The 13,321-nt window shown below is 35.1% G+C and overlaps 1 protein-coding gene across 1 annotated transcript in view; it reads left to right on the plus strand.

Moving 5' to 3' along the window:
• The window catches only part of LOC150105008 (protein Obscurin-like), a 790,953-nt gene that overhangs the window by 173,615 nt on the left and 604,017 nt on the right, over nucleotides 1-13,321 (plus strand). The window contains exon 19 of the mRNA XM_090395103.1: nucleotides 540-699. Coding sequence (XP_090251229.1) covers nucleotides 540-699 — 160 coding nt within the window. The remainder of the gene's footprint in view (nucleotides 1-539; nucleotides 700-13,321) is intronic.

Raw genomic sequence — 13,321 nt, forward strand, 5'->3', positions numbered from 1 at the left:
TTCAACTCATCACAGCACATCACCCGACAATTTCAACAAACAAACAAGCAATGTTTATTGCGTGAACATTCTCGTTTCCGCACAAATATTGCCAAAGGATCCTTCAACCTTGAAGGGTCCACCAAACTATGCGATCCTTTCTTTACCAGGAACGGAGTCTTACAAACTAAACGTATGTTATGGTCACAACTGGGGAGACACTGTTCAACTAAGAAATATATCAAAATATTTGATATTAATTGAAAAATACTACCAATTTAACATATGTTTACCCCTGTACAATGAGGCAATATAGTGATATTTTATAGACATGAAAGGGTATATATTTATAGCACAATTTTGCAAATAACGGCTATGCTTGCGTATAAAATTGTCATGGTATGTCAATACAATTCAGGACTGAAGTATCTGAATGTTTTGTTTTAATTTTTTTAACTGATACTATGAAGTGAATTATTAGAATTTTGTTGCTTTTCTAATTCCGTTAATAGTTGCCACTGTTTTAAGATAATATTTTTGTTTTGTTGTATAATCAACAGCTACAAGAAGTAGAAACAATTGAAAATATTCCAGAGGACCAACAAAAAATAGTGTTTAGGCACCTGAGACAGGACGAAAAGGGCTATCCTATATCTCTTCGAGCAAAAACAATGGAGCAAAAGAATGCTTGGATTAAAGAAATAACTACCACTCTTCAAGGTAAGAAATAATTACAGTTGTTAGTTACTCAATTGAATCTAGAACCGTTTGAGCTTATAAGTTGTAGACATTTTATTTATTGCCATTTGTGACATAATTTGATATCGCTTCGAATCGCTTTACCAAATTGCAACTAATTATTGATTCTGTCTATCCAGAGAAAAATTATTGTTTTGTATCATTCTGAAACGTGTCAAATATTTTCACTAATACGACCGGATTAAACCAAACTAGAGGTGAAACGAGAGAGTTTAGTAAATATCTAAAATACCAAGATCAGTAGAATCTGTCCAACCAGAACCGAGAATTAAAGAATTACTGATGGAGGGTCAAAACGAATCTAATACACACTGCGTCGTTTGCCACCATGGTTAACGGAATGTACAGCATAGATGATGAACTTACACATGGTGATGAATTTCATCATCCTGAGACCACTACCCTGACCCTGCTTATCGTAGGCCTCAAGTGGAGTGAAAAAATTCAAAGTAATAATTGCCCTTCATGTTGAGTTTCCGGCTTTCTAGACCTTAGCTCGCCAATTATTAATATCAATGCATTTTATGTTTGCGTTCTTTTACTGGCGGGAATCACACAAAATTGGCGATATCCCCTTAAAAGTATCTCAGTTCAGTTGTGATAATGAATAACATTAGCATTAATGAATCATTCTGATGTGTTAATGCTTACTCTAGATTCTGTTATTGGTTTTAGAGCCTACCTAGCTCATTCTTTATTGATATTACTGATATTTATATCAGTATTAATTAATAACTTAATTAATACTGATATTAATAATGCTCACTAGGTAGATGGAAGTTAATGAAATTCAGTAAAAGAAGTCTGATCAGGAAATGTTTTGTCATCGAGAATCAAAAATCTTTTTCAAGATTTATTGAGTATTTTCATTTAGACAATTTTAATGGTAAACTCAAGCAAAACGAAATGACTACAGTACACGTGTTGGAAATGGCTCTAGTTTCAACGGTGGCAATGACAGGGACAGTCTCTCCACCATTAGCCAATCACAGATAGCTATTCCAAGGCTATAACTAATTTTAAACGACATCCGATGAAGAGAGTGCGGCAGACATGTCGCCGTAGACAAGTTTCGCCTTCTTGTGGCTCATAACTCTAACACAATAAATTATTGTTTGAAATAATAGTCAATAAGTGTGTTTTCTAGTTAGCTTATGGGAAGAAAGTTTTTTTTTCTGTTGTCATTTGTAGCACATAATTCTGTAACATTTAGTTTTTCACAAAAATTGGTCATATTAAGTTAGTATTCAAATGATGACACATTTTAGCACAGATACTGTACATTATATCAAATTTCATTAAATTCCATCCAGTCAGAAAAAAATTATGACTATTTCTTCACAACATTTTTCCCCAATAAAAATTGATTCATTGATATCAGTTATTCCACAAATTTTAGAATAGATTCTAAATATATGAAATATTCATTCAGCTTTTAGTGGGGATTAACACAAAAAATAAAGTCTAGTGTAATCGAACATTAAGAGTATCACCATCATCATCATTATACGGGCACCTCCATGGAGTCAGAAGACTGATTGCAGGAAACCTAAACTATCCACACAGTATCTATCATATCTCTTCTTGAACTTATATCATTGACAAACAAAGCGCTCATAACTGAGTCAGGCGACGCATTCAATTCATTCACCACTCTCCAAGCAAAAATTCTAGTCCTCGCACCCTTGTTAACCACTCTCTTACTTAATTTCCAAGGATGACCTCTTGTTCTTCCATTACTATCCCATTGCTGAAATATTTCCCCTGCATCAATCCTATAAAATCCTTTACGCAACTTAAATGCTTCTATCATATCCCCTCTTCTCTGCCTATCAACCAACCTCTGTAATCCAGACACTCTCAATCTATCAATGTAGGGAGCATTCCTTACACCATTCACCATCTGGATCACTCACCTCTGAACCTTTTCTACCACTTCTTCATCTCCAAGGAATCCAGGGGACTAGACCTGAGCACAGTAATCCAGATGTGAACGTATTAACGTCTTATAAAGAGAAATAATAACTTCTTTATCTTTTCACGTTAGTGTGTTCTTCAATAATCCTATGTTCTCAAGTAATCTTATGAACTATCTTGGACACCTTAGCAATATACTCTCTGAACTTCAACTCTGTCCACTAACACCCCCCAAGCCCTAGCCTCATCAATTTCTTAGAGTACCGTTCCATCAATGTGGTACACAGCATGTAATCTTTTAATCCCAAAATGTATAACTTTGCACTTTTCCACACTGAACTGACATTCATTACCTTTTGTCCATATTGCCAACTTATTTAAACCATCCTGGAAGCTCTCTACATTAGCTTAATTACTTAATTATTCCTTTCAGGTTATTTCCTATATCATTTATGTACAAATTAAACGATAATGGCCTAAGCACAGAGCCTTGCTCATCACTGGTCACCTGCTTTATCCTGGACTCTTCTCCTCCATACACTACTTTTTGGTATCTGTCTATGAGCCAGTCTCTTATCCACATCACCAGTTTAATATCTTTTCCCATTTGTTCTAATTTACATAACTGTATTCCATGGAGTATCCTGTTAAAATCCTTAGAAAAATCCAGCAGTATCACTGTGTAGCCATTCCCCTTGTCCAACTCAACTGTTTCTGTTATGAAAAGTTAAATTACTAAGGCAAGACCAACCTTTAACAAAATCATATTAGCCCCCGTACAGTATCATATTCATATCCACCCATTCCTGACTGTGTTTAACCAACTTTTCCAATATTTAATTGTACCACCACTCCCGAGATGGTGATTGGTCTGTAATTTTCTACAGTCTTAGAGCGTCTTTGATGCAGAGGCTATTTTACCTTCCTTGCATTTCCTAGGGACCTCACCAGAGCTCAAACTTAAGTTAAATAGCCAAGAAAGATTATTAGATATATGAAGAGCCAAAGGCATTAACCATTTAATACAATAGATGTTCCATTGAATTTTATTTAAAAATATCTACGCGCATGTGCAGACGACTAGAAAAACCAAACGAATTTAATATGCTTAATTCGTTCTTATATACTTCTTTCTTATTCATTGCTCCTGAAATTTGTACAGTTGCATTATCCAACCTAACACTAACAGCAGCACAATATGATGAATAATTAGGGATTTGATAGCGTTTTGAAATCACTCCTCAAATTTATACGACCCCAGTTCTGGACATAATTGTATGAACAACAAATAAAGTAGGGTTAATGTATTCCAAAATACTTTTAAATTCATCATCATCATCATCATATGTGTGAGAGGCATTAAGTGCCTCTAACAGGTGCTTAAGTGTGATGACCTGCCAAGTATCCTTAGATTTTGTAACTATAACTCCAGAATAATGTGACTGATTAGCTCTATATCTATTGGTATTCTTTCGTCTGTAAAATGAGTGTGTTCTACTGGCCAATTTGCCTGGTTGTAGGACTAAAACCCCAAGTTTCCAGAAGATAAACCCTGCCACTCCCCCATATGAGACGGGCTAACTCCCCTTTAGTTGAAAAGCCCTGTTAAAGATTTTTCGTGTCCAGATCTTTCCAAACAAAGGGCTTCGTCTATACAGACCGAGCTGTGGAGATTTTCACCTTTTAGTTAAATTTGCATACAATGCTATGAAGAAAGTAATTGTAAGAGTAATTCAAAGTATAAGCCATACTAATTAAACTACTTTAACTATAAAATACACTAACTATTGCAGTTACGAATTAAAATATTATAAAAGAATATTACATAATAAATAATATAAAAGTAATAATAAAAAACAAAAATAATATAAAAAAATGTGCTAATGCTGTGCAGCCTTATGCAACTTTTCATGTACCCTAATTCTAGCGAGTTCTAGTCACTAACTTGAAGAACTTTTTCCAGACTTATTTATTTACAGGTTCCAGAGTTAGCCGATCTCTGACACGGGAGAGCAGAGAATTTTTTCCACTGGAAATTCAAGTATTATCCACACTATTTCAGATAATAATATATTGCATTAGGACACTAGGTGGCGGCACTTGTCTGCTGTACCCTCTTCAGTGGATGCTGTTTAAAATTGTTGACACTCTTGGGTCAGCTATCTATAATTGGCCAACGGTGGAAATGGACTTCCTCTCACTCTCCAAAAAATTAGCACTAAAACGGCTTTCCTGAATAAAAGGCATTAAATGATTTTGTATTATTTTAATTTATCAATTTATTATAATTATTATTTTTTACTGCTATATTGGTTTCTGGCAAATAGAGTGTTTTCTTCTAGAAACTCAGGTTTTTAATCTATCTTAGAAAAATCGACCCTAAAACTCACTTTCAGACAATAGTACAAATGCTGGGATCATGAAATGACCACAGTTATCTGCCATGTTCTTGTCCCGGTGCTTCTAAAAAGTGCTTCAACCATCCCCTTCAGTGATGGTTGATGGTTAAGGGAAGAGATTGGCTGCTCTGCAATTTCCAAAAGTTAGTTAAGGCTAAAAGAGCTCCGTCTACTCGCTTTGGGGAATAAAAAAAGCGTTAGAGGATTTATTTGATTTATATTTATGTAAAATAAAGAAAATCAAAATATAATATTTTGACTAGATGACATGCTGTCATCATGTCTTACATTTAGTTCGAACAATTTTGGTTAATAAGTAGGTATTTTTCTAGAAAATATCCGGAAGTTATTCACTTAATACAAGTTATTTCACTTAATATTAAGTGAAAGTTTATTCACTTATACAAAGGAAGCAGGGGAAAATTCCATGTTGTCTTGTATTTCCTCTCTTTCTTTTTTTTTTTCGCTCTTCAAATCTCCAGCAGCACCATATCTGGAACGCTTCCAATTTCTCTGCATCACGTTTAGTCAGCGTCCATGTTTCTGAAGCATAGAGGAGTGCATTACACTATACAGAGGAATTTAGTTTTTGCTTCCTTAAGGATTTGTTTATACGTCTTATAGTGAGCAAGCGCTTTTTAGTCAGGAAAGCTGATTTACTCATCATTGTTCCTTAATTCTGTTTCTTCGTATCCTTCTGTGACGAGACTTCCAAATATTTCAATTTCGAAACTTGTTCATTTTGATTGTTGTGAATAATTAGATCGAAGCCCTGTAGTATTTTGACCATTTTGCATACTTTTTTTTTTTGTCTTTTTGGTACTTATTGACATTCCATTTTTGCTGTTATGTTTCAACTAGCTGTCAGCAAGGCATCTTTGTTTTGGAATATCATGACTTTATCATCTGAAAATATTACACACTTTTTTTCTGTTTACACATTCAATTGATATTTATCTCTCTTCCCTTCTTTCGTACAGTTCCCAACATATCACCACTGCAATGTCAAAGAATGTTGTCGATAATATGCATGCTTATTATTACCAGCACTCTGATTTTATATATTACCAAAAAAAAAAAAAAGTCACCTCCAGATATCGTGAATAGTGTTGTTAGATCTGCTGTTGACTTTTGTCTTGTCAACAAGCAACATTCCCTGTTCTTAAATTTTCAGTGATATTTTGGAGGCTGGTGAAATAAGGCTGATGGTCCTGAACTGATGGCATTCGTTGCGTTGTTTGTTTAGATATTCAGACCATCGGATATATTAAGTAGTCTTGATGCCAACAACCTTTGATGTATTATACTCACAAATTTCTGTAGTTTGCAAGGAAAGCTATTTCATCTATTCCAGTGTTGTCCTTATGGAAGGATGGAAGAGATTTCGATTTCAATGCAGCATAAGTCTTCTTTGTAATTTCCAATAAGGATTCACCTTGACAGTCTCTGCGTTCCGCCACATCTGTATATACGACGATGGTCTCAAGAGTTCACGACCTAATAATGAAAAAACGAATTGATAATTTCAAAATTATTTTTATTTTTCAACATAATCTCCCTTAAGACTAATACATTTATTCCAGCGATGCTCCAGCGCCATTATCCCGTCCCTGTAGTGGTTCTCAGTAAGATCTGCAAAATACCCCTCTACAGCTGCAATCACCTCTTGATTCGAAGAAAAATGCTGATCACCGAGAAAGAAGTCAGAGGGAGCCAAATATGGGGAATAGGGTGGATGTTCCAACAATTCATAGTGCAGATCCCTTAATTTTCCCATTACCAAAACACTATTGTGAGCAGGTGCATTGTCCTGATGAAAGATTTTTTCTTCTGCAAACCGGGTCTTTCCTCACGAATTTTTTTCTTCTAGTCTGGTTAAAAAATCGGAATAATATTCTCCGGTTATTGTTTTACCATTTTTAAGATAATTAATAAACAAAATACTTTTAGCATCACCAATCACCGACGCCATGGCCTTTCCTGATGATGAAACCGACTTTGTCTTGTTTGGCGCTGAGCAACCGGATTCTGTCCACTGTTTTGACTGCTGTTTAGATTCTGGTGTGTAATAATGAATCCAGATCTCATCCATAGTAATAAATCGACGCATAAAATCAGTTTTATTCTTGTTAAAACGCTCTAAGCACTGTTTAGAGATTTTCATGCGAGTGCGTTTTTGATGTGCTGTGAGTAAGCGCGGAACCCATCTTTTTCCTTTGCAATTCTTCATGCAAAATATATCCTACACGTTCTTATGAAATGCCTATAGTCTGAGCAATTTCACGCACTTTGATTCGCCGGTCAGCCATTACCATATCGTGCACTTGATCGATTTCTGGTGTTGTTAAACTTTTTGGACGTCATTCACGTGGATTATCTACAAGGCTGGTACGGCCACGTTTAAACTCGGCAGCCCCATTTCTTAATTGTCGAAAACGAAGGAGAAGAGTGCCCATAAACTTTTATGAACTTCGAATGAATTTCCTTTGGCGTTAAACCTTCTTTTACAAAGAATTTTATAACCGCACGATACTTGATTTTATCCATTTCAAGGGATACGGACAACACTTTTTCTCCAGACAGCTGTATAAAACAAACTACTTGATAGAATGACTTGTAATTTCACATAGATGAATTTGACAGATGTACCATTAGAAAAAATCTCTAGCCGATAGTGTTGCCATGTATGGTCAAGGCCGAGAACTTTTTAGATCATCCTCGTGTGTACACACCCACCCACCCACCCATATATATATATATAGAACGTTTTTTTTCCTTGGGTGTAATTTATGTTAAAGATACCAAGCTATTTTAAACCTGATTTTTACTCCATTTCCCAAGTAAGCAAACAGACAAATAAGTGAAGTTTGCGCCTGCACGTAATGCAAGTCTAAGTGACCCGTAAAGTAGTATAAGTCGAGGCAACTCGTGGTGAAGTTGGAATAAGCTCTGATCACTCTTCTTAATATTTACCCTTAATGCAAAGCCCATCTCCTTGAGGAGATGTATGATGCTATGCATTAAAGGCCAGGGGCCACTACCCAGGCCAGTTTCGACCTTTATTAAGGTCTCATCAGTGGGAGCCAGGCTTAGAAATACTAAGGTTAAGTAATACAACGCTTATAAGTATTTTACCAAAACAAGATACCAAAAGGTGCTTTGATCTTATTAAATAAAAATCTCAGGATGAGAGATAGATGTAGAAAGTTTTTTACCTTGGGTATAATATATGTTAAAGATACCAAGCTATTTTAAACCTGGTTTTTACTCCATTTCCCAAGTAAGCAAACAGACAAATAAGTCAAGTTTGCGCCTGCACGTAATGCAGGCGCAAACTTAGACTTGCATTACCTGCAAGCGCAAACATGACTTTTTTGCTTACTTGGGAAATGGAGTAAAAACCAGGTTTAAAATAGCTTGGGATCTTTAACACACACACACACACACACACACACACACACACACACACACACACACACACACACACACACACACACACACACACACACACACACACACACACACACACACACACACACACACACTTAATAATACAATTTAATAATATGTAGAAATTAAATATACAATTTAATAATATGTAGAAAGTTTTTTACCTTGGTAAAAAACTTTCTACATATTGGGAAATTTTATAAACTTGGTTTTAACCCTTTCTCCCAAGTAAGCAAACAGACAGGTAAGTCAAATTTGCGCCTGAAGTATTTTCAGGTCTGAGGCAACTCATGGTAAGGTGGCGTAAGCTCCGATCTCTTTCCTTAGTATCTCCCATAATGCAAAACACATCTTCTTGCGGACATGTGTGATGTTATGCATTAAGGGAAGGCCCACTACCCAGACCAGTTTCGACCTTTATTGAGGTCTCGTCAGTGGGAGCCAGACCCTGAGATGCCAATACTTCAGGCGCAAACTTGACTTACCTGTCTGTTTGCTTACTTGGGAGAAAGGATTAAAACCAATTTATAAAATTGCTTGGTATCTTTAACGTGTAGTATATCCAAGGCAAAAAACTTTCTACATCTTTCTCTCATCCTGAGATTTTTATTTAATAAGGTCAAAGCACCTTGTGACAACTTGTATAGGTAAAATTTATAAGTTCTGCATTACTTCAACCTTGGCACGTGAAGTGGCTAAATCGTTTAGTTTGCCAAGCATGGTAGCAGTCTGTTGATTTTAGTTTTTTTTTTTTTTTAAAATTTTACTTGGCTATTTCTGACACACTTTGAAGTGTTTCGTTTACGCAGCTTGTTGTTTATACTCCGTTAGTTTTTGGCTCAAGGATAACACTGATAAGGTGTGCTTTGCTGTGCAATCTTTTGGTAATGCAGCGAAGCTTATATTAACGATAGATGGCGCAGCGAAGTGATCAGTAATATTTATTAAAATCTCCATATAAGCGTACATTTTACTCTTAATTTCTATGGCTGGGATTTTTTTTTTTTTTTTACTTTATTCGTAGAAATTATTTCTTTGTATTTAGAAATAATTGTTTAGGTATATTCATTCATTATTTGGACATATTTAAATATAAATATCTGAGTTATAGAAAATATGATAAAGGCACAAAATGACGAGTGCAACGAAGTTTACTTGGTAGGGTTCCTAAAATCGTGTCTTATGATTCCATAGTCTGTGATGATCAAATGAATTAATTACTATTATTAATCTATTGGAATTTTTCATAAAACTAGAGCTGTAGCATGCTTAGCGAATAGTCATTTGAGACAAAGACTACAAGTGATTTAAAAAAAAAGTATATATATATATATATATATATTTTTTTTTTTTTTTGACGATATTTTTTGAACGACAGCTAAAGAGTAGATTACTACGTTTCATATAGGTTCTTATACCTTTTGATATGAGTTCTGCTTAGATTTACACCTAATAAATGTAAGCACAACTTACGTGCAAACATTTCTCATATCTCTTTGATGCTTCGATATTATATCGTTATCTCTCTCTCGAGTTACTTAAGGGAAACAAGATTTCCGAGTGTTTAAACAGAACAATATGGAAAAATAAGAACTTAAATATTGCTACTCAAAGTCTAATAAAACCAGTTTGAAATTATGCATCTGGAATACGAGCTGAAACCATACGGTAAAACAATCAAATACTACTATTACTACTACAGAAATGAAAAATGAGAACTAAGAAAAGAAATACAAGAAAGAAATTTGATAGATCAGAAACGTAGAGATGTAAAATATACCTTGCAATCATAAAAAGATAGATGTATTTTCAGTATTTGTGGTTAAAGGAGCAGTCTGTGCTGCTTTAATGATAATTATAGAAAACTGACAGGCAACCAGTTTCCACCTTATTTCTATCAATAATAACCCACGCCAATCGATGATTTCTTAGGCATCAGAGAAGAGAGTATTGCAGACACCTGCCGCTATCTTATGGTCTTTAACTCCAACAGGTATATTTATTGTCTGAAATAGTCTAAGTTTTACGATAGGGTTTTCTTCAGTTCTGGGGTTAAAACCCTCTTTTTTGGGGGAGAGTATATACCCCTATTTACCTGTTCCAAAGATCGGCTGATTCGGGAACAGGCTGAAAAAGGCCTAGAATCAACTGTATTCGGCGACTAGAATCGAACGGTCTTTCTTTTGGATGTTTAGCGCTATGGAAGCAAATACCATATCCACAGAGCTACACACAAAATATGTCTTTTTTTTTTTCAGTATGACACGAAAAGGAAGTAATCTAAACATCTTGACAATGGAGGATCAAAAATTCAAAAAAATATGAGTTAAGGACAGCTCAATACTTAAATTGACTTTTTCCAACAATTGTGCACAAATGCGATTTCTGACCACTTCCAGAATTATGACACTTGTGGAATAACCTGGAATAAATCCCGTGATGTCTGTTGCTTATCGATTTTTGCTTACTTGCAAGGGTTTGCTTTTCAATGAGGCAGTGCGCACATCAGATTTCTCATTTTTTTTCCATTGACATACTTTACACTAGTGTCTGCAGAAGGATAAAGCCGAAATGATTAGCAGACTTTTATAGCATACTAAAATAGTTATACCAAATGGAGTTAAAATTTCAAGCTGATATTTTAATCTATCTAGATGAAAATTCGTTCAGATGTTTTTATGAAATACCAATCTTTTTTTTGCATAAAGAAAGTTAATTAAATTATAAATACACACACACACACACACACACACACACACACACACACACACACACACACACACACACACACACACACACACACACACACACACACACACACACACACACACACACACACACACACACACACACACACACACACGTGCGCGCAATCAGCAGATGTAAATTCTGTTTAATCAACGGTGCAGGATCGTGTTATGTTATGTAGAGTGGCCTCCAGATGAGTTCTAGGATTCTATGAAAGTTGAAATATAATAATAATAATAGTAATAGTAATCATTTAATTAGTTTTCTACAACAAGTTTGGCATTAAATCCAGATCTGCTTCGCCAAAGGGAAGAGATGATTATACGTGTTAATACACCGGTATGGTTGGCCGAGTGGTTAGCGTATCTGCTCGCTCCAAATAGGCTGCGGGTTCGACTCTCGAGGTGGATGTTTTTGATTGTCTCTGAAAATAGTCGTGGTGGGCAGTAGACGGTGGTGGTAGAGACCGAAGAGTTGTAAAGTAGGGGTCTTCTCGCGATGAATCTTTGAAGGTATCACGTAGTAATAAAAAGAAATTAAAGAACGAGCGGAATGTTCGATGGGTATTGGTTGAGTTGTTTGGTGCACTCGTTTCATTTTCTACTACTTCTGTTTAAACGTTTATGCTCAGTGAATCGAAGTAACTAACTGAAAATATCCTTGAAGTTTAATAGAAAGAACGGGGACAATAGACCTTCGAGATATTTTCTGGAAGTAAATTTGTTAAAAAAAAGTAGAAAAAAACTTCACTTTAGATACTCACTATATCATCTTAGTTGATGTAAATTTGTTACTTTTTCATTTGGTTGTTGTTTTTATTTAGAATCACGGCAAACTGAGACTATGATGCCAGCGTTCTTATATCTGTTAATTGCGTGTGTTCGTGCCAGTTTGACATGAAAACTTCGCGTTTCCTGGAGAAGTTTGGCACGCTCGAGAATATAACTGTTTGTATTTGTCGGAATATAAAACTGTTCGAGTTTTCTCATAAGCAATGATGCTTTTTATCATGCTTTATATAAAAAAAAAAAATGAAGACCAATTCGTTTTCTTGCAAAGTTTCGTCTAAGGCTTCGTTCCGCCTATAAATTACTTCTTGATGCTCCCCCCCCGCACCGATAACGAATTATATACATTTGGAGAAGCTCAAGATAGTATAGTACCATTCCTTCAAAAAAATAAAAAATAAATAAATTAAAAAAAAGTCCAATCACACCATCCCTATCCCTCGTGTTATTTCCATATCTTAGGCGCTTCCGGTTTCACACTTGCAGACCATAGCCAAAATGCTTATTCTTTGAATGGTACGATTTACTTTTTCTGAAACTCGCGCTTACTTTGAGCTACATTTTCAAGTTTTGTATCATTCAGCAAGCTGAATTCTTTGTCAATTATTCCAAACATAGTTACCAGCTATTATGGACGTCTCTACAGTTTAGTGTCCTAAATAACCAACATAAATTACAAGTAATCATAACAGTTTGCCAAGTATTTATAGCCAGTACTATGTATATTAAAATAAGACTACCTAATTATCATATAAAGGATGTTAATATCTATTGGAAGGGGGGGGGGATGTATTTTGTGTTTGTTTCTTATGATTTTTAAAATGGGTTCAAGTGTCAGAGGCAAAACATGTCAAGTGAAAAAGGATGACGTCTGCTATCACAATGCAATATGAGTCAAGGAATAGATAGCAATAAGATGAAGGGAATTAAATAAACATATAGAAAGAATGCCAGATAAGAGAATTAATCAAATTATAATACCAGATTCCAGTAGGTAAACGCGTAGGAAGACTAAAGGAAAGAGATGGAGTGAGAGAAAGAGACAAAGGAAATAAAAGAATTCTCATCCGGATTAGATATTTTTCCCTCTAAAAGAAAATGCTCTTAGTGTTTATGACATCGAAATTTTCCATATCCCCCACCCATATAATTTCAGAATGACCTTTAATATATTTTGTGTGTGAATCTTAACCACGAAAGGCTGTAAACCAATAGTTCATTTATATTGTGGATGGGTTCTAAGAATTAAATAAACCACAAACTTAATGTTTGCTGAGTCTC

Source organism: Typopeltis vanoorti, chromosome 7 (genome assembly GCF_054136105.1).
Source record: "Typopeltis vanoorti isolate ZY-2024b chromosome 7, IOZ_Tvanoo_1.0, whole genome shotgun sequence".
Lineage (NCBI taxonomy): Eukaryota > Metazoa > Arthropoda > Arachnida > Uropygi > Thelyphonidae > Typopeltis > Typopeltis vanoorti.